We start from the raw sequence: 23,614 nt of genomic DNA, 5'->3' as shown, positions 1-23,614 counted from the left end.
TGTTAAGATCCAAAAGAACATGTGAATATGAGGCCTTAGGCCACTTACCCCAACAACTCCATTGGTATAGGAAGCATAGTCCTGAAAGATAGATACAACAATAATGTTTGATTACTCAATAGGCAAACCATTCTAACATCACAAAAGTCAACAGATATCAAAATTCACTGCTGTTAACACCCCTTGAACAACTAAAACGTTTGAAAACACTTTAACACAGATCAATTTGAAATGTAGTATTTTGTCAGTCAAGTAATATTTATATTATCATTGATTATCCACAATGTGAGATATAATTTGTCAAACATACGCATGTGTTTAATTACTGTGGCAAACTCATAAAGATGGATTCCTACACATTAAAACTCAAAATACTTTTTAGTTAATTAAAAAGCAATATTTAATCTGAACTCATTATTTTATTTGATATGAATCAAAACAATCAGCTTAAACATGGTCTTAACATCTTAAGTTCACAATTTTTTTTTTCAAAGTATTCATCACGAATCTTTTAACCCTTAACATTGTTATTGTTCCACATAAGGCCATGAAAAATTACTCAAACCTCACATTAAAAGTGAGATACCCTCACAAGACAGGACAATTCTTACCTTGTTATCCACAAGGTATTTGTTGATCACCTCGACTATTATATTACCCAACCAGATTTGAATCAACTCCCCTATCAAGCGAGGAATCAGTCCTCTGGAAATGATAAATGGTCTAATAATGGTCTAATAATTAATTCAGGAGTCTCTTAAATAGGTGGCAAGCGCATTTTGTATTATGATTACACACTGCACACTTTAAAATTAATGTCCAAGTTCAATCACTAGAATGAAAATATTTTTGCTCAACTGCCCTTTCTCAAAAACATTAGGGAACCTTAATAATGTTAAAAGATTTCATTATGTTTTATTTAAGTACATTGATAAGTCAAGATGTTACAAAAAAGATTGCAGTTTTGTTTAATACTAATTTTCTTATTCACCACTTTATAATTGACTGAGATGTCAAAGCATTGAAGCAACTTACGAAAACAATCCTTTGATTCCATCCTGATGATATATTTCAACCATGCCAGTAAATAATCCACTGAAATACACATAAATTAGTTATAACTATCGGTAATATTATACAGAATTTAATGATAATGTTTATTAATGCATATTATTCAATAAATTCAGTATTTTTAAACAACAGTCAATTTTAGATATCAAATTTTACTGTGACTTATTTCAAATACATAGAAAACAGATATGTAAGAGAAAATGTGCTTCTTTCTTATTCAGTATTAAGTTTTGTCAGAATTAAGTGTTAAAAATATAACTTATTGATAAATGTTGCAATTATGTGTTAATAATTATATATCTTTAATTTATCACTTCACGATTAACCCTTTCCCACTAAGAAGCAAAGTGAAAATTAATATGTGCAAACAGCATAAAACCAGAAAAGCCTGCAAGTAACTTGCAGTCTGTTCAGGCTTTATGCTGTTTGCTGCATATCAGTATCTTAGGGTTGGAAATCAAGCCTTTAAAATTTGAATCTAGTAAGAAAGGTCTTTAATTAAAATTAATTTTCTAAGGGACTACAAATGCATCAAAATATGCATCTAAGATGTAAAGGGTTAACATACTAAATGGACATACTAAATGGACGATGCTCTGTGAAAAAGGGGTTTAATGCATGTGCGTAAAGTGCTGTCCAAGATTCCTGTGCAGGCTCGTCCCTGATTTGCCTGTGTGGACTGCACAGGCCAATCTGGGACACCACTTTAGGCACATGCATTAAAACCCTTTTTCACAGAGCACAGCTTAAATCCTTATGCAGAATCTCAGGAAGCCACATAATCACACTGCCCATTACACCAACAGAGAGTACTCACTTGTATCGTGTCTCCACACCCACATACAGAGAGTACTCACTTGTATCTTGTCTCCCCACCCACATACAGAGAGTACTCACTTGTATTGTGTCTCCCCACCCACATACAGAGAGAACTCACTTGAATTGTGTCTCCCCAACCACATACAGAGAGTACTCACTTGTATTGTGTCTCCCCACCCACATACAGAGAGTACTCACTTGTATCGTATCTCCCCACCCACATACAGAGAGTACTCACTTGTATCGTGTCTCCCCACCCACATACAGAGAGTACTCACTTGTATTGTGTCTCCCCACCCAATACAGAGAGTACTCACTTGTATTGTGTCTCCCCACCCACATACAGAGAGTACTCACTTGTATAGTGTCTCGCCACCCACATACAGAGAGTACTCACTTGTATTTTGTCTTCCTACCCACATACAGAGAGAACTCACGTGTATTGTGTATCCCCACCCACATACAGAGAGAACACACTTGAATCGTGTCTCCCCACCCACATACAGAGAGTACTCACTTGTATTGTGTCTCCCCACCCACATATAGAGAGAACTCACTTATATTGTGTCTCCCCACTCACATACAGAGAGTACTCACTTGTATTGTGTCTCCCCACCCACATACAGAGAGTACTCAATTGTATTGTGTCTCCCCACCCACTAACAGAGAGTACTCACTTATATTGTGCCTCACCACCCACATACAGAGAGTACTCACTTATAGTGTGCCTCCCCACCCACATACAGAGAGTTCTCACTTGTATTGTGTCTCTCCACCCACATACAGAGAGTACTCACTTATATTGTGCCTCCCCACCCACATACAGAGAGTACTCACTTGTATTGTGTCTCCCCACACACTAACAGAGAGTACTCACTTGTACTGTGTCTCCCCACCCACATACAGAGAGTACTCACTTGTATTGTGTCTCCCTACCCACATACAGAGAGTACTCACTTGTATTGTGTCTCCCTACCCACTAACAGAGAGTACTCACGTGTATTGTGTCTCCCCACCCACTAACAGAGAGTACTCAATTGTATTGTGTCTCTCCACCCACTTACAGAGAGTTCTCACTTGTATTGTGTCTCCCCACCCACATACAGAGAGTACTCACTTATATTGTGCCTCCCCACCCACATACAGAGAGTACTCACTTGTATTGTGTCTCCCCACCCACATACAGAGAGAACTCACTTGTATTGTGCCTCCCCACCCACATACAGAGAGTACTCACTTGTATTGTGTCTCCCCACCCACATACAGAGAGTACTCACGTATATTGTGCCTCCCCACCCACATACAGAGAGTACTCACTTGTATTGTGTCTCCCCACCCACTAACAGAGAGTTCTCACTTGTATTGTGTCTCCCCACCCACATACAGAGTACTCACTTGTATTGTGTCTCTCCACCCACATACAGAGAGTACTCACTTGTATTGTGTCTCCCCACCCACATACAGAGAGTACTCACTTGTATTGTGTCTCCCCACCCACATACTGGGCCATCTGTCGAATCATTAACACTGCAAGCAGACAAGAGATTTATCAAGAAAATATGGCACATGAATTAGGTTGAAATCAACTTTGGGCCATAAATTACTAGCAACATATTAACCCTTTCAGTGCTGGAACCGAATTTGTAAGGCCTTTGCAAACAGTTTGGATCCAGATGAGACGCCACAGAATGTGGCGTCTCATCAGGATCCAAACTGTTTGCTATTCTGATAGTGTTCTTTGAAAAAAAATGAAGAAATTGCTAATTTTAGAAATTCAGCAAACGACATTTTAGCAGACGACAAATTTCCCAGCATGCAAAGGGTTAATAGGACACCAATACAGATCTCATTCAACATTACAAGTCCCCTCAGAATGACATGAAGACATGGTCAAACTTAAAGAATTGATTCACACAAACATCTCATTCAACAAACTTCATAAATATTGTACTGTTTTGCTAAGATGAAATGTTCTTTAAACTAGAGTGCTAACAATGTTTTACTTCAGCCTTATAAGGAAAACTACACCCCCTTGTTGCCATGTTTTTTTACCATCAGGAACCTTGTGCAAGATATCATTCAGACATGATCAGACCAAGTTTGTTAAAAATTGGATTAAAATGTGACTTTTAGAGTTGACAGGTATTCACAAAAGCCATGCCTCATGGTGGCATGTTTTTTGACGAACCATAACCATTTTTTAAATCAGCTAAGTTATCATTAGAACTCTATAAGTTCTGACCAAGTGTCATAATAAATGTTTCTTCTAAGGTTTTACTATAGCCATATAAAGTGCCCCAAGCCCAGGAAGCCATGTTTTTCAACGGACCGGAACCTTGTTGGAACTCAGGAAAAAGCCCTGCCCCTTTGTGGTCATGTTTTTCAACAGATCTGAAACCCATTTAAGAACGCGTCCAGGATATCATTAGAACAAATGTTTTGACTAGATTTCATGAAGACAATAAATGTGACTTCTAGAGGGTTAACAAGGTCTTACTATAGCCATATAAGGAAAACTGCCACTCCCCCTTGAAGCCATGTTTTTAAATCAATCTGAACCATTTTCACACTCGTCTAAGATGTAATTGGGACATATGTTCTGACCAAGATTCATAAAGATTGGACTAAAAATGTGACTCATAGAGTTTTATCAAGGTTATACTTTAGCCATGTTTTTCAACATACTTGAGCCATCTTCTAACTCATCAAATTTATAATAAGAACTAATGTTCTGACAAAGTTTCATGAAAATCACTCAATAAATGTGACTTCTAGAGTGTTAACAAGGGTTTTACTGTAGCCATAAAAGGAAAACTGCAACCCCCCTGGCAGCCATGTTTTTCAACCAAACGGAACCATTTTTGAACTCGTCCAAGATACCACTGGGACACGTGTGCTGACAAAGTTTCATGAATGTTGGACTATAAATGCAGCCTCAAGACTGTAAACAAGGTAAATTTTTTGAAGATGGATGACTGACAAAAGGCATTCACAAAAGCTCTCTATGAGCACATTGTGCTCAGGTGAGCTAAAAATCACTGGTTATACATACCATGGAATGGCTGGCTGAAGACAACACCCACACACTTGGAAACACTCTCCTTGGCTGTCTAAATTGCAGAAACATACAGTCAGGTATTTTACATACTCAAAAGTTAAAATACAAAGTTATCTATCAGAGAGAAATATTAATAATATGATGTGCATGAGTAGGATTGAGAGCATGTTTGAATCATAAATTTCACCATATAAAGTGGGTCAGTAAAACTACTCACTCTTTTCTTGGTTAAAATAGTTTACTTAGAGCACATAGTGTCAACTGCCCTAGTAAGTGTTTTTCCCTCACTATTTTGGAAATGCAACCAGTCCATTTGGAATGGAAACAAGAGGGCCATAATGGCCCTGTATCGCTCCACTGTTTTTTTATGCAAAAAAAACGTGCAATGCGCATGGGTTGAAATGTACTCAAGCATGTGACTTTCTCTTTCTATCCCTCGTCCCACTGGGCGCTTAAAAGTTGGAAGGGTGAGCTTTTTTATACATGTATATGGAAAAAGTTACTACCGTGTTAACTAAACAGACTAAAAAGCCCGGGAATTGTTGCACAGGTCCTTTGCTTATAACGTAGGTACATTTATCTCGCTAAAAGATATTGTTGTTCTTTCTATTTCACATATTTTTAGATGCTGAAGATCAAATCTACGCATTTGATTTGAAACAGATTCACAAGACCCATAGGAATCAAAATGCCTTAACCCTTTACCAAACGACACCGTTTGGACTTTCCCAATTTGAAAGAGGTTGCAGACAACAATTAAATTGTAATGGAATATGAAGAAAATGATCAGGTAGGGTAGAAATAATTGTGATAAAAGGAGAAATTGCTAATCTTGAGCAATTTCTCCTTTTATCACAATTATTTATAAAGTTGTCAGCTACAAACCCGTAAAATCCTGTTAGTGTTTGGTAAAGGGTTAATTATCTCTGGTTCCTTCTTAGAGTCTTTCACACATTTATAACAAATACAATAGTAGCATCTTTCTTTGTAAATAATCATCTCAAAATATAATTAACAACCCACACATCCTAAGACCAACAGGCCTGAGAATATTATGATAATCTAAAGATTATTTCTTTAAATTTATAAATGTATATAATTAAGTAATACATTTGACTTCTAAGATCAATTCATAACTTATTTTAAGAAAATTATAAAATGGTCAGAAATATATAGATCTATGGATAATTGAGCAATTGACAATCATATCCACAATTCATGAGTCACGAATCACAAATGAAACAATGAATCATTAGTTATTAAAAAGCAGCATATACGATAGTTAAGAACATTGCACTTCATTAATTCCAACACCTTCTCTTGGATACAAAGTTTGAGTTAACCATGCAGTATCATATATTGACTTTTCTTTAAATAATTATGTTCATGGAAGTTGTGTTTTAAAAATCAATAAGATATTATTAAACTGGTTTAAACACTACAAAAAAGACATGAAATTAACATGTCATCCGAAATATTGTTATACGGATATATGTTCACTTTCGACATATTTAAATAAAACCTGACTTTTTTTAGTTTATAAGAAAAACATTCATAACACTTTTTTTTACTATAATTCCTTTGTAAGCAGTCACCATCTGATCTAAAATGGCACTAAATGACAGGGTTTTATCTCATGTTTACAAGATGTTGTTGTTGTTGTTGGTCACAGACACACGGCCACAGTAATCTCCCCTGGTAAACGTCATATGTTCAGTTGTGTGACCCTCGGGGCAGGGTCAAATTTGAGCCCAGGGAAATAAGTTGAACAAATTTGGTAGAGGACTATTAGATATCACTATACACCAAATTAAGTAGCCCTAGGCTCTATAATTATGAACAAGAAGATATTTAAAGTTTGCACAAAATAGGCCTTATTTAAGCATATGTTCATTTTTGTGACCCCCAGGGCAGGGTCAAATTTGTCTCCAGGGGCATAATTTGAACAAACTAAGTAGAAAACTATTAGATGTCACTAAATACCGAATTTGGTAGAAATAGGCCCAATGGTTATGGACAAATAGATTTTTAAGGTTTGCAAAAAATGGGCCCAATATAAGCATATGTTCAATTTTGTGACCCCTGGGGAACGATCAAATTTGATCTGAGGGGCTTAATTTGAACAAACTAGGTAGAGAACTATTAGATGTCATTACATACCAAATTTGGAAGCCCTATGCCATACGGTTATGGAAAAGAAGATTTTTAAAGTTTGCACAAAAAAGGCCTTATATAAGCAAATTTTCAATTTTTTGACCCCCTGGGGCAAGGTCAAATTTGACCCCAGGGGTATAATTTGAAGAAATTTGGTAGAGGACTATAAGATGTTACTACATACCACATTTGGCAGCCCTAGGCCCAATGGTTATGGATGAGAAGATTTTTAAAGTTTTCACAAAATAGGCCTTATTTAGGAAAATTTTCAATTTATTGACCCCCGGGGCAGGGTCAAATTTGACCCCGGCGGTAAATTTGAAGAAAATTGGTAGAGGACTATAAGATGTCACTACATACCAAATTTTGTAGCCCTAGACCCAATGGTTATGGACGAGAAGATTTTTAAAGTTTTCACAAAATAGGCCTTATATAAGCAAATTTTCAATTTTCTGACCCCCCAGGGCAGGGTCAAATTTGACCCCAGGGGCATAATTTGAAGAAACTTGGTAGAGGACTATAAGATGTCACTACATACCAAATTTGGTAGCCCTAGGCCCAATGATTATGGACGAGAAGATTTTTAAAGTTTTCACAAAATAGGCCTTATATAAGCAATTTTCAATTTTTTGACCCCAGGGGCAGGGTCAAATTTGACCCCAGGGGCATAATTTGAACAAATTTGAAAGAGGTTCACCCCAGGAACATTCCTGAGAAATTTTATCAGAATTGGACCAGTTGTTTAGGAGAAGAAGATGTTAAAAGAAAAAGCACTGACGCACGCACGGACGCACGCACGACGGACACAGGACCATGACATAAGCCCCGCTGGCCTCTGGCCAGTGGAGCTAAAAAATCAATTTTTTTTTGCTTAAATTGGGAAATTGGTGAAGTTGTTTTCGGTTAACAAATCATTTAATATTGAGAATAACAAGAGCTGTCTCCATTGGAAGACATATGCCTCAGAAGAACGCCTGGGATTTAAGGCAGTCATTTGGGGAAAATATATACTTTTGGAAATCAGGAATGGGGCAAAAATGTTGTACCAAATATCGAACAAAAACAAGAGGGCCTGAAAGGCCAAAAGTTGGTCACCTGAGATACACATGAACTGACCTGTTGTCTGTGCAGCCCCAGATATCATTAGAACAAATGTTTTCATTTGTCTTTATGACCAAGATTCATAAAGATTGAACTTCAAATGTGACTTAAAGAGGGTTTACAAGGTTTTACTTAACCCATATACAAAAATGCCACACCCCCTGGTAGCTATGTTTTTCTACCAACAGGAACCCTTTTTCGAACTCCTTCAAGATATGATTGAGACAAATCTTCTGACTAAGTTTCATGAAGATCGGACAATAAATGTGGCCTCGAGTGTTAACAAGGTTTTATTAAAGCCATATAAAGAACGCCCCCGTCCCCTGGGGGCCATGTTTTTCAACCAACCGGAGCCATTTTCGTGCTAAACCGAGTTATCATGAGGACAAAGGTTCTAATCAAGTTTCATGAAGATCAGTTGATAAATGTGGGCTCTAGAGCGTTAACAAGGGTTTACTAAAGCCATATAAGATAATAAGGAAAACTTCCCCGCCCCCTGATGGCAATGTTTTTCAACCAACCAGAATCTTTTTCAAACTCATTCCAAGATATAATAAGGAAAAAACTTCTGACCAAATTTCATGAAGATTGGACAATAAATGTGAGCTCTAGTGTGGCCAGAAGGCCAATGTTGACGCCGCACACTGGACGACTGACAAAAGGCGATCACAATAGCTCACCATGAGCACACTGCTACTTGAATTGGTGGTAGGGGGAAGATGGCTGTAATTTGTTATCAAGTTATCTGGCTGAGCTGAAATTCACAATGCTTGTATTGACAGTCAAACACTCTGCAAACTATGCAGCCTGTCTAGACATAGTTGATGCAAAGTAAGTTTTATGGAAAATCCTAATTGTCCATCTGTGTGCAGGCCCCTACTTACCCGGACCACAAGCACTTTCTTCCAGTCTTCAGGCTCTTCATCTTCCTTGTCATGGGACTTCTTGTCCTCCTGCAATTCCTGTAAGCATACATCCTAAGCACTGACTGTTTTGTTTAAAGGAAGTCCCTTCTTAGTGAAAATCCTTTTTTTACCCGTCAGTCAAAACATTTTAAGTTTTAGGTTTGTATCCCTTAACAAATCTTGTGTAAAAGGCCATATGGTGCAAAAAAAAATGTTTTTTAACATTCATTATATAACTTTATTTGTCTTCAAAACTGGGCTCATTGGAACATTCAACAAGCTAATGTAGTAGAAACTTCCACTTTTAATAATTACAGGGCTCGACATTAACTTTTGAAGCCACTTGTCCAGTTGGACAAGTAGACCAAAATTTCATTTGTCCTGAACAAAAAGTAACTTGTCCTGACCATTATATCTTATTCTGCTCTGGCAGAACTTTGCAAAATAGTGAAATAATACAAAATGCTTAAATCATAAAGACCATGCATTCAAAATACATGTTAACATAAGTGTAGGCAATTTCAATGCAAAAAGAACTGACTAGAATAACAGGAAAACTCGAGATTATTGATTTTTAAACATTATACAAAGCCATAATACCTGACAAAAACTTGTGTTTTGCCACCATAAAGCAGAAAATGTTTAAAGCATATCTACAGTACGGAACTGATATTTTAAACAACATTAACACAACTCACTGACCAAACGTTCACTGAAAATGTCCCCTGGCCTTGGGCCGTTTACAAAATAAGATTGACAAATAATACTGACATTGTACTAATGAAAACAAACCACAAATGGGAATGATGTCGTAAAATCATTCTATACAGAGAGATGACGTCAATACGTTAATTGTCTGTAAGATCGGTGTGTAACGGTGTCATAAAATGCATATTCTTTACAAGGGAGAATATTCTTGTTATCTTGGCAAAGAAAAAAATGTTAAGGGTTGCTTCCCTTGTTAACAGTACGGTGTAGTATCACATGGAACTATCGGAATGTCTTGCGCTTTGTTGTTAAAACGTTAACAAATATAATCGAACAGTTTTGTGGTAACTCCACAGAAATAATGGATTTAAAGCAAATTCTTTATTTACTTGTCTGGACTAACAATTTGGTTGTCCCAGACAGTTGGACTACCATTAATGTCGAGCCCTGAATTTACAAACAAATTCAACAATTAATGACTAACATAAGAATCGTTTACAAACGTTTATAACATGTGTTAAAATCTCATTACCATCATGACCCTGTTTTGGAAGAAATTCCCGATCTGTCCTCCAATCAGTCGAGGAAGAAATCCTACATACATGCCAAAGAGGCCCTCAGTTTTCCATATATGATTTGCTGCAAGAAAACAAGCGAAGGTAAGTAACTTTCAGCAAATGTAATTCCCACACATAGTTTATGTAACAAAATAGTCAAAACTAATCACTATTGCAAATAATCATACAGTAATAATTTGACATTCCAAGGAAAAATATGTTAACATATGTATGGTAAGGCAGCCACATACAAGGCTCCATACCATGCAGCTCCAGACTATGGAATGCCTCTCACCAAGGTTATGATTTCGGTTAACCCTTTACCACTAAGATACCTATTTTGAATCATTTGTACTTCCTTAGAAAGTTAAATTTTGTCAAAGACCTTTCTTACTAAATTTAAGTTTTGAAGGCTTCATTTTCAACCCTTTAATATATACTGATGAGCAGCAAACAACATAAAACCTGAAAAGACTGCTAGTTACATGCAGGCTGTTCTGGTTTTATGCTGTTTGCACATAGCCATTTTCACTTTGCTTCTGAGTGGGAAAGGGTTAAACCAAGAGCACTTTGTCACTTTATTGTATAGACTATGTAATACTAGTACATCATTATCCTCCAATAAATACACTTTCACATATCATCAGTAGATTTACATGTATGTTATAAAATAATGTAAATTATACAAGTACCACACACAACCTTAAAACTGACTCCAGGTCCCTTGTTGTTACTGGATAAGGCTATTACTTACTGTATGATAAAATGTTTGGGTAACAGAGGCCCTCTTTGCCGAGTCCAAACCAGGTCTTACATTTGATGGGAGAAATAGGTTCATGCCCAAGCTGAAACAGTCAGTTCTCCAGATAAGCAGTGCTGGTTTGAATGAACTGTGTTCATTGAAAACTGGACTTAATGCATATGTGTAAAGTGTCGTCCCAGATTAGCCTGTGCTGTTCCAATAGGCTAATCAGGGGGCAGCTTACCACCAAAAATAATTTCGGTTTAAAAGAGACTTCATTTGAATTAAAAAAATCATTAAAGCGACAAATTCACATGCATTAAATCCATTTTTGCAAAAAGAGGCTTTTATGTTGACTTCTAGAAACATACATAACAGTGGTAAACATACAATGTATGTCACATGTATGAATAGAAAGAGTTCATTTATATCCATCAAGGCGTAATAATTTGTGTGAAAATAATACTATCAATCTTATAACAATCATTAACAAGGTATACAAGAAAAAGGACAGAAATATTTTTAAAAAAAGGTCTACATATCTGGAAAGATTTTTTGAAAAGTTAATAACAAATGATAGCTGAAATAAAAACTTTTTTTAACTACCAAGGGGCAAATAAATCTGGAAAGTATAATGCGCTTTGGCTGGTTAATGAAACTGGCCTGATTTTCATGTCAACAAACAATAAATCATAAGTAATCATACATAGAAATTGATAAAATTACAAGAGGGCCTGAAAGTCGCTCACCTGAGATTCAAAGGAACTGACCTGTTCTGTGCAGCCCAAGATGTCGTTAGAACAATATGTTCTTACCAACTTTCATGACTAGTGCACACCCTGGCAGCCACGTTTTTCAACAGACCAGAACCATTTTCATACACATCCAAGGTATCATTTAAACAAATATACTGACAAAGTTTCATGAAGATTCGTAAGTTCATATTAGGAAAAATGCCCCGCCCACTGGTGGCCATGTTTATCAAGCAACTGGAACCACTTTCGAACTTGTCCAAAATATCATTGGGACAAATCTTCTGACAAAGTTCCATGATGATCGTACAATAAATATAGCTTCTAGAGTGTTTAAAGGTTTAACTATAGCTATATAAGGAAAGATGCCACGCCCCCTTGGCGGCCATGTTTTTCCACCAACTGGAACCATTTTCGAAGTCATCCAAGATATCATTGGGACAAATCATCTGACCAAGTTTCATGATGATTTGACAATAAATGTGGCCTCTAGAGTGTTAACAAGGTTTTACTAAAGCATGATATATAGCCATATTAGGAAAAATGCACCGCCCCATGGTGGCCATGATTTTTAAGCAACCAAAACCATTTTAGAACTCATCCAAGATATCGTTAGGACAAATCTTCTCATCAAGTTTCATGAAGATCGGAAAATGAATGTGGCCTCTTAAGAGTGTTAACAAGGTTTTACTAAAGCCATATAAGCAAAAATTCCCCGCCCCCTGGCAGCTATGTTTTTCAACCAACCAGCATCATTTTTGAACTCGTCCAAGATATTATTTGGGTGAATCTTCTGACCAAGTTTCATGAAGATCGGACAAAAAAATGTGGCCTCTAGAGTGTTAACAAGATTTTAATAAAGCCATATATAGCCATATAAGGAAAAATGCCCCGCCTCTTGGCAGCCATGTTTTTCAAGCAAACCTAACCATTTTCGAACTTATTCAAGATAACATTGAGACCAATTTTCTGATTAAATTTCATGAAGATTGGGCAATAAATGTGGCCTCTAGAGTGTTCACAAGGTTTTACTATAGCCATATATAGCCATATAAGGAAAAATGCCCCGCCCCTTGGCAGCCATGTTTTTCAAGCTAACGTTACCATTTTCGAACTCATCCAAGATAATGTGTTAACAAGGTTTTAATAAAGCCATATAAGGAAAACTGCCCCCCCCCCCCCCCTGGGGACCATGTTTGTTTACTGATCTGGACCATTTTCAAACTCGTCCGAGATATCAATGAAACCAATGTTTTGACCAAGTTTCATGATGATTGGGCAAAAATGACTTCTAGAGTGTTCACAAGGTTTCTCTATAGCCATATAAGGAATACTGCCCCGCCCCCTGGTGGCCATGTTTTTCAACGGACCGGAACCATTTTTGAACTCAACCAACATATCATTTAGACAAACATTTTGACAAAGTAACATGAAGATTCGGCATCAAATGTGACCTCTACAGTGTTCACAAGGTTTTTCTTTTTTTTGGCCTAGTGACCTAGTTTTTGACCCAGCATGATCCAGTTTCGAACTCAGTTGAGGTATCAATGGGACAAATGTTCTGATTAAATTTCATGAAGATCAGACAATAAATGCGGCCTCTAGAGTGTTCACAAGGCAAAATGTTGACGACGGACGACGCACGATGGACGAAAGCGATCACAAAAGCTCACCATGAGCACGTTGTGCTCAGGTGAGCTAACAAAGCGTAAAAAATGCAAAACAAATGAATAATTTGCAGTGTTTCTGTAGTTGTTGTTACATTTTGTGACAGTGCATGTTTCACTTATATCAAGTATAAAATGCTTGACTTAATGTCTTAACCCACATGGAAATGTAGTTCAGACGAAAAACCTTTTAATCTAAAAGTCAGTGGTTTGCCCCCTGTTGTGGTGATCATTTTTCCTTTTCCTTCTTTCTTCATTTTGTTTATAAATGAATTTGATCAATTTTAAGCATTTAATGACAATCTTAAAAAAATCTCTGAACAAGTCCCTTTAAATAGTAATAATTAAAACAAAAGATGTGTTTGTCAGAAACACAATGCCCCCTAATGCACCGCTTTTTTGTTTGATCTTTGACCTTGAAGGATTGTTTGACCTTTGACCTTGAATGATGACCTTGACCTTTCACCACTCAAAATGAGCAGCTCTATGAGATACACATGAATGCCAAATATCAAGTTGCTATGTTCAACATTTCAAAAGTTATTGTAAAACTTAACTATATTAAAGTTTTAAAATTTTGACCTTTGACCTTGAAGGATGACCTTGACCTTTCACCACTCAAAATGTGCAGCTCCATGAGATACACATGCATGCCAAACATCAAGTTGCTTTGTTCAATATTTCAAAAGTTATTGCAAAACTTTACTGTAAGGTTAAAGTTTTGGGACAGAATGACATACAAAAAGACAGACAGACAGGCCAAAAACAATTTACCCCCGATCTATCGATCTGGGGGCATAAAAAACTAGAGCTTTGTCACAGACGTGACGAATACCCCCACATGCCGCATTGACACATAATATTTTGCATGTCGTCTTTACAAAAAACAGCGTACACCATGCTCAATTTTTAAAACGCACTAAGTGACCCCTTGACCTAGTTTTTGACCCAGAAAGGCCAATGTTCTAACTTGGCCTTAAGATCATCTCCATAAAACTTTTGACCAAGTTTGGTGAAGATCGGACTTGAATTAGAGAGTGGACAACATGCTGAATGTTAAAAAACGCACTCAGTGACCCCGTGACCTAGTTTTAGGCCCGGAATGGCCCATGTTCAAACTTGTCCTAGAGATCATTTAGATAAAACTTGTGACCAAGTTTGGTGAGGATTGGATGAAAACTACTTGAATTAGAGAGCGGACAACATGGTGGGGTTTTAAACGCACTAAGATACCCTGTGACATAGTTTTTGACCCAGCATGACCCATATTCAAACTTGACCTAGACATCATCTAGATACAACTTCTGACCAAGTTTGGTTAAGATTGGATGAAAACTACTTGAATTAGAGAGCGGACAACATTGTGATGTTTAAAACGCACTAAGTGACCCCGTGACCTTGATTTTTGACCCGTCATGACCTGTATTCAAACTTGCCCTAGACATTATCAAGATACAACTGCTGACCAATTTTGGTGAAGATTGGATAAAAACTATTTGAATTAGAGAGCGGACAACATGGTGAGGTTAAAAACACACTAAGTGACCCCGTGACCTAGTTTTTGACCCGGCATGGCCCATGTTCGAACTTAACCTACACATCATCTAGTTACAACTTCTGACCAAGTGTGGTGAAGATCAGATGAAAACTACTTGAAATAGAGAGTGGACACCATGCTCAATGTGTAAAACGTACTAAGTGAACCTGTGACCTAGTTTTTAATCTGGCATGGCCCATGTTCAAACTTGGCCTTCAGGTTACATAATCCTAAACGGAAGTGGAATTTGGGGGGTTACATGCAGTCAGTTTGCTACTAAGTACATATGATGCAGGTCCTGGTGCATAAGATTTTAAAAATGTATTTGAAATGAAGAGTTTAGGTATCAGTTTAAAGGTACATGTGTAAGTCACAGGGCAAAAGGCCTGATTTGTGCATTTCTTTGTATGTTAGTGGTTGCCAGTCTCAATAGTAGGGCATGGTTTTTGCCTTCAAATGGCAGTGCCGGTAGCTGTCAAAACCGGTTCATATGTTCTAAGGTAATTATTTTGAGTTACACGGTATAGAATTTTTTCAAATGCAGTTTTTTTGTAAGCTTATGAAACCACCTTTCCAGTCATGTATAGTACTATATTGGCTCATCGCTCGGTCATGGTGAAATTTGAGATCAAAGATTGCGAATTCTATATATAACAAAGAAGGAAATTAATTGGGCATGTGTAACCTTTAAGAACTTCCGACCAAGTTAGTCGTCTTCCAGAATGTTGACAATTGACCATCAAAAACTATCTGTATTGCAAAACATAACTGCCAGATGTCATTTTGACCCAATTAAGGGCTGTTTGCAATTGGGCTGTTGCACTTGGGGTCCTAAGGGGGGTAAATGCTGGAAAATCACACCGAAACCTGTTCCGGAGACATATTCTAAGACTACGTAAACACTCGGTATTGTTTTTCAGTGACATTTTGACATTAATTTGCATCAATCTCAATAATGAACCTAATTCATGTCTTTATTTCATCTGTATTTATTGCTATTGTTTACTTTTAGCCTTTTACTATTTAAAATGTAATGTGTGTTGTTTCTCCATGCAAGCAATTTTGGACCGACACTGCTATCTGCCTTCGCTTTCAACCCCGCCAGGCAGATCTACTCAGAATAAAACTACTTTGCCTTATTTTTCCTGTTTGGATATCTTGCTGAGTTCAAGTTAAATCAAGTATTCAGCTGAAAACACAAAAATGATTATAATATTATGCTTTCTTTCTTGGAACGATGTTGTTGTGATAGACCGTGCGTGAAAAACAGCAGGGAATCTGTATTCAAGTGACCTCAATATTATACGTAAACCTAAATGTGCATTTTTAGGTGGTGTCGAAATTGGTCTATAGCTCTGCCTGAAATGCCGTCAAATTGGTTTACAAGTCCGGCTGAAGTGACAGGCCATCAAAAACTGCACAGTATGACTGATTCGGAGACGGCCCTCAACACTCGCCCAGTCGTGTCGAGAGGATCGGTGTCTTTGCAGGTTAGTACGCTGTTATTTTCAATGAAATCTATTGTAAAATGATTTCTTTGATATCACGGCATACTTTTGTCACCAAAATTAGAAAAATTGTTTTTTTTACAATTACTGCAGCTCTGAAACCACATTTTGTGGCGATAACTTTGCCAGTGTGCCCGACAATGTGATGCCGGCGTGGTGACTTATCCATTTACAGCAAATACAGCAACACAGACTGTTGAAAGCTTACTCTAATTGTATCTCACTTACATTAGTTAGCACCGTAATGGGTAAATGTGCACAAAACAACTTTTTGTTTTCTCAGATGACACGGAATTGAGCACCCGGGCCAGACTGACACTTTCCGGAGCCTGTCCGAGACGGACTTCGAGCCGAGGAATTATAGGTCCAGGTGTGACAAAAAACTTAAAGCTCATGTCTGACGATGACTTTTTTTGAGTCAGGAAGTAAAGTGTGTTGTTTTCCCATGCAAGCAAGCCCTTTTGTTGGGTCAAATGACATCAGAAATGCTGCTTCTACATGGATTTTACCTAAAATGTGCCAAAAAATATATAAAAAGTTTGTTCGAATCTTGTTCAAAACCTGCTATGATGCACATATAATGCCATTGATGATTTGTTTTCACTTATTATGTCATATGTTACATCTGCTTTGCTATTAGAATCGCGAGTGATGCCTTGTATGGAGTTTAAGTGCTGCATGTATGATGTAACCAAGGTCGGCTTTTCTACCTTAATTCTTGACGCGAAACGCTGTTATGCGTGACGCTTTCAACGTCAACTTTAATGAATAAATCTGTGTGTCATGGCACTGGAACTTTGTGATCTTTTTTAAACCAGATTATACCTATGGAAAAAGTGCCTTTAATTCAAATTTGAAGGGGTTGGATTCCCTTATAGGTTACATAATCCTAAACGGAAGTGGAATTTGGGGGGTTACATGCAGTCAGTTTGCTACTTAGTACATATGATGCAGGTCCTGGTGCATAAGATTTTTAAAATGTATTTGAAATGAAGAGTTTAGGTATCAGTTTAAAGGTACATGTGTAAGTCACAGGGCAAAAGGCCTGATTTGTGCATTTCTTTGTATGTTAGTGGTTGCCAGCCTCAATAGTACAGCATGGTTTTATGCCTTCAAATGGCAGTGCCGGTAGCTGTCAAAACCGGTTCATATGTTCTAAGGTAATTATTTTGAGTTACACTTAGTGTTTTTCCCAGGAGGGCAAAGGGGCATGGCGCATTACTTTCAAAAAGGGCATTTTAGCGCGCAGTTTAGGCAAAAAAGGGCAAAAACGTTCCGTGAATACCTGAATTACGGGGCAACATGTAATCGCATCTGAAGCAGTTGTGGAAAAAATAACATATAAACAAGCACATTAAATGGTAATTGATGTATTTAACTGACTATGATTTATATTAATGTATTTACCTTGCAATGTACAGTTCCATGCTGTTTCAATAAACTGTACAGCACCACAAACATAATAAAGCAATATATGCATATGATTCTGATTATACACAGATCCACTAACATATAAATGAAACCATGTTTGTCTTATCCCATTTTCTAACAATAATCTTGCCAGATGTTTAAAATAACATTGCGAGTAAATTGATCGCTAACAATATGCAAACACTCGTTTCCGTGACATACATCCACCAAGTAGATTACAAATAAATACATAATGTTGTTGCTATCTAAAACATTTTTATGCATCGTTGATTATCACAGACATTTCATTAATTCCTTCTTAATGTATAATCTCCATCGTTAATTCGATCGTTTACGACGTTATTTGCCATTTTTGCCGAGTCGCATTTAAATTCTGTATAGTCTGCCATGCTGTTCAAATGTCAAATGATGTAAGCGACAGGTGCGCATGGCAATGTTAAATTGTATACGCGATTCACATTTTGTTAAATTAGTATACGTCTCAGTAAATATTCCAGTAATTAGATCTAATTTTCTTAAAGACGAAATCGATAAAGAATAAATTTGTTTGTGTTTTTAAATGTAATTATGCGTAAAAATATATGTTTTGATATAACTGAATAATGCATGCAATGCACAATTGCCACGAGCATCAAAAGTCTCCATAGTAAGTGCGCTTGGTATAACACAGCCTCTGGCATTATCGATTAATACTGACACGGGGTTATTCACGCATGACTAATTCACAGCTTCGGAGCAGTCTTCCTATAAATCGAGCACTGTAATAGATTAAATCTGCTCAAATAATATAGTCGATTAGACATTGACGTCTCTCGAGTAAATCAAGCACAGTCGGAGCGTCACACACAATCAAGGACGCTGATTTTGCGCACCAAGTTAGATCGTAAGGCAATAAAGATGTTATCGATAAGGGCGCGTGGCGAAATTTGTCTTTGAAAAGGGCAGCGTGGCGATCCGGGAGGGCAGCGTGGCTTTTCGCCACGCTAAAATGGCCTGGGAAAAACACTATACACCGCATAGAATTTTTTCAAATGCAGTTTTTTTGTAAGCTTATGAAACCACCTTTCCAGTCATGTATAGTACTATATTGGCTCATCGCTCGGTCATGGTGAAATTTGAGATCAAAGATTGCGAATTCTATATATAACAAAGAAGGAATTTAATTGGGCATGTGTAACCTTCAGATCATCTAGATAAAACTGTCTTCTGACCAAGTTTGGTGAAGATCGGATGAAAACCACTTGAATAAGAGAGGACAACATACTGAATTTTAAACAAGAGCATCGCCTTGCGGGTGCAGACCGCTCAGCAATTTTCTTTTAAAAGGTGAAGGGACTCTCAATTTCAATCACAAAGGAGGGAGGTGTGGAGTGAAGAGGGGTGTATAGTGTGGGGTTGTGGATATTTATTACATTATCTTCCCAAAATGAAAAAAACAAAAAAACAATTCGGGGGTGGGGGGTGGGTAGGGGGAGGGGATTCTTGGGTGCGATGGTTGGACGGTATTTCAAAAAGAAAATAATAAAACAATTATTTGTGTTTTTTAACGGTTTCAAAAAAAATAATTTGGGGGGGTCGGGGTGGGGGGGGGTATAGTGTGAGGGTGTGGTGGTTATTTGTGAGATGATCTTAAAAAAAAAAAAAAAATAGGGGGGGGGGGGGGGGGGTTCAGGGGGGGGAGGGCACGGGGGATGGTTTGGGTGAAGTCTATTGTGGTATGTCAGGTAAGAGTAGTATGAAAGTATTTAAAGTTTAAGAGCAATAGCCTTGATACTTTAGAAGTAAAGTGGATTTAACCACAAAATGTAACCATATATTCAAAGTTACTAAGTCAAAAAAGGGCCATAATTCCGTAAAAATGACAACCAGAGTTATGCAACTTGTCCTTTACTGTCCCCTTATGATAGTTTGCGAGTGTTCCAAGTATGAAAGCCATATCTATGATACTTTAGGGGTAAAGTGGACAAAAACACAAAACTTAACCAAATTTTCAAGTATAAAGGGCCCATGATTCTGTCAAAATGCCAGTCGGAATTACATAACTTTGCCTGAACAGTCCCCTTACGATAGTTAGTAAGTGTTGCAAGTATGAAAGCAATAGCTTTGATACTTTAGGAAAAAAGTGGACCTAAACACAAAACTTAACCAAATTTTCTAAGTATAAAAAGGGCACATAATTCTGTCAAAATGCCAGTCAGAGTTATTTAACTTTGCCTGCACAGTCCCCTTATGATAGTTAGTAAGTGTTGCAAGTATGAAAGCAATAGCTTTGATACTCAAGGAATAAAATGGACCTAAACACAAAACTTTAACCAAAATTTTCAATTTTCTAAGTATAAAAAGGGCACATCATTCTGTCAAAATGCAAGCCAGAGTTATCTAACTTTGCCTGCCCAGTCCCCTCATGATAGTAAGTAAGTGTACCAAGTTTGAATGCAATAGCATTGATACTTTATGAGAAAAGTGTACCTAAACGCAAAACTTAACCGGACGCCGACGCCAAGGTGATGGCAATAGCTCTTTTTTTTTTCAAAAATTAGATGAGCTAAAAAAAACGGTGACGAAGTGCATGTGCAAGAATGCATATGAAATGTAACCAAATGAAGGGTTAGAAAAGAGGTGAGGTTTCAGAAGAGGTACTTTAATGATAGTTGTCCAATTTGTATATTTTCCATTAAAGTTAACAATATCAAATCAACAATTATATTAAAGAAAACAGAGATGTCCCTGTTACCTTATTATTACACAAGGACTTACTTCTGAGCTAGGCACAACAATTTAACATTTGAAATTATTGTGGATTTAACCGGTACCCGGATTTAACCCAACTTCCACCAATTCACCCTTTGAATAGAACCACGACACCTGGGACAATATATTAGCCTGGCGCTCTATAAATGTTTTAAATATAAATATTAACAATAAAAGTGAGCTAGGATAACATTGTGGAGAACAAATTAAACAATTTAAGAATGTGTCATTGAACAGAAATGAAAAGAAGATTTATAAATCTGGGCACATTCCATAAATGTGGTCTGACACCCTTTACATGTCATATAAAGCCGCTGTTTTCGAACACAAATTTTGTGTCAACCTACTTGAATAAGAACTTTAGAATAACCTATCGGGTGAAAAACAGCCGTAATAACACTGTTTATCGCAACATTAGTGAGCGAATCCATTTTTCTTTGAACCGGATGTGAAAACCGTAGAAGGTTACATTCCACTAAATCATTAAGAGTAAGTGCCTATTTGTACTGTTCATTTTCGTTTTCTCCTCTGATTTAAAGGCCATTTAGCGATCGCAACATGCATTCACATTATTTATCTTATCCTATGTGTATCTGCAACATTTCGAAGCATTTCATTTTGGACAAACTTTAAAGTTGAACGTTTGCGGTGAATTTATTTATGCATTGTGCTGTTGTAATAATTTCGATGAGACACTTGAGTACGATGTATAATCAGCTTTATTTCAAACGCGATTCAAACTTGCCAGTTATAAGGAATAAGCGTTTTAACTAAAGAAAGAACTCGCTGCCTCCTGTTTTTCCAAAATATTTTATGTTTAGGAATATAACAGTTTTTTGACAAATGTATTTCAGTTTTTTTTTAGATTTACGCATTGCTTAATTCATAAATGTGTTCTTTTATTTTATTTGACTATTATTAGGACGGGTGATATTCATTACTACATTCGTCCTCGAATAACCATGGCCTCCGTACTAGTATACCCAGGTTACGTCACGGTCCTCCAATATTTCATCAATATTCTTAGAACCTTCTTTTGGTTCCAATGTAAGATTATCTTCATTCGAATTCTGATGCAGATACTGATGATGATGGTTATGACTATGCTATACATGCAAATCGGTATGGGGACGCCCACGAACATCGCCGAGGTCATCAAGTACTAGACCAGAATTCGAATAAAGATAATCTTACATATGAACCAAAACAAGGTCATAAGAATATTGATGAAATCAATGCTAATAAGCGTCTTGATGTTGAGCTTATAGAAGAGAGTGAAACTGAAAATGCAACAGGTATACACGAACACAGAGCAACAACACCAGACAATGACGGGCTAGAACATGAGATAAACGTAGAACATTCTCCAGATGTAGAGGAAAATGATCAACTTCAGACAAAAAAAGTTAGCATACAACCTACACCTATGCCGAGACGTTCTGGGAGAGATAGAAAACCACCAATAAGATGTGACGATTTCCAGATGTACAGAACTCAGCCTGTTGACCGAAAAACTCAAGCGTTAGAAAATTAGTGATGTCTAAGATTCTGCATAAAATGGACAGTGAGACGGGACATCAAATTATTAATGCTGTAATGCATAAATAGCCAAAAGGTTCACCATTGAGATATGATTTTATTGATGTTTTATGCCAAAGCCATACACTTCAAAGGTTTTCTTAATAAGAAGTTAACTATGTATTGTTTACTTAACTGTGAGGGTCCAGTGTTATTTTAAAGGGGGAGAGAACATTAGAAAATGTATAAAGATTTTTTGTTCAATGTCATGTAAGGCCAATGTCATTTGAAACATTTTTTATATTTCAGAAATACTAGTTCAAGTTGTATTGCTATTATCGATTTGTATTTATATTATTTAAGATGTTTGTGGTATAGTTTAATACTAACAATAGTATACGTATATATGCACTTAGTTCAAATAATGTAGTTGCCAGCTTAGTTAAGTTGTCAGCTTTGTAATGTAGTGAATTGACGGGCGTCATTTTACGTCAGGGGGGAGTATGTGACGATATTGTATATCGAATCCACTCCACCTTTAAATTATGAGTCGGGGAACTTGCCCGATTGGGAAATTTGGGGGAATCCCATTTTGACTTGCCTGATCGGGAAATATTGATTGAAAAATTGCCCGATCAGGCAAGGCAACAACCATTTTTCATATACCTTGGCAAAACGTGCCCGGGCATCACACAACTCATCCAAGCAACAACTTAAATATCTGAATCCAATCTTAAAACAATTATCTAAAATTTGACCGTAGCGATTAAAAAAAAAATGTCGTTGTTCGTCAGATATTCAAGCCAAAAACTGAGCAACTGTTAGCATTTATCAAAATTTTCCGCACTTGCCTGTTTTGAACACAAACTTGCCAGTCGTCTAGGTTACATTATTTAATCACTTGCCCGTTTTGAATTTGAATGTCCTAAACGAGCAATAGACTGTGCTGTTTTTCATGTTGATTGGTGTATAGTATTCAAGCATGACAGGAAACATAAAAGAATAACATTGAACAAAATGATTCAATCTTAAAATAATTATCTAACATTTAACCGTCGCGATTTTCTTAAAGCGCCGTTGTTTTTCTGATTTTCTAACTCAAAGTTGAACAATTTAAATATTAATTAACATTTTTGCCAAAACATGAGCAAATGCGCACACACTGTCTTCATATCGATATCACTGTTCTAATCTGGGTAATTTCAAATTATCAAAATAATAAATATTGAACCAAATAATTCCAGCAATACAGTGCCAAGATGTTCAGTGTTCAAACAATGGAACTTGCGTTCCCTCAAATGGATCCTTCAGTTGCACTTATCAAAGAGGAAAAGT

At 36.9% G+C, this 23,614-nt stretch overlaps 1 protein-coding gene across 1 annotated transcript in view; it reads right to left on the bottom strand.

Moving 5' to 3' along the window:
* Positions 1 to 21,236, bottom strand: part of LOC127851840 (mitochondrial carrier homolog 2-like) — a 32,514-nt gene extending 11,278 nt beyond the window's left edge. The window contains exons 1-9 of the mRNA XM_052385787.1: positions 21,109 to 21,236; positions 11,128 to 11,218; positions 10,349 to 10,455; positions 9,088 to 9,165; positions 4,943 to 5,000; positions 3,366 to 3,417; positions 1,036 to 1,095; positions 612 to 705; positions 49 to 81 (exon numbers count right to left, since the gene is read on the bottom strand). Of these exons, the coding sequence (XP_052241747.1) occupies positions 49 to 81; positions 612 to 705; positions 1,036 to 1,095; positions 3,366 to 3,417; positions 4,943 to 5,000; positions 9,088 to 9,165; positions 10,349 to 10,455; positions 11,128 to 11,218; positions 21,109 to 21,192 (657 nt within the window). The 5' untranslated portion in view covers positions 21,193 to 21,236. The remainder of the gene's footprint in view (positions 1 to 48; positions 82 to 611; positions 706 to 1,035; positions 1,096 to 3,365; positions 3,418 to 4,942; positions 5,001 to 9,087; positions 9,166 to 10,348; positions 10,456 to 11,127; positions 11,219 to 21,108) is intronic.
* Positions 21,237 to 23,614: the final 2,378 nt, after the last annotated feature.

Source organism: Dreissena polymorpha, chromosome 11 (assembly GCF_020536995.1).
Source record: "Dreissena polymorpha isolate Duluth1 chromosome 11, UMN_Dpol_1.0, whole genome shotgun sequence".
Classification (NCBI taxonomy): domain Eukaryota; kingdom Metazoa; phylum Mollusca; class Bivalvia; order Myida; family Dreissenidae; genus Dreissena; species Dreissena polymorpha.
This window is presented reverse-complemented; position numbering and strand designations above follow the sequence as displayed.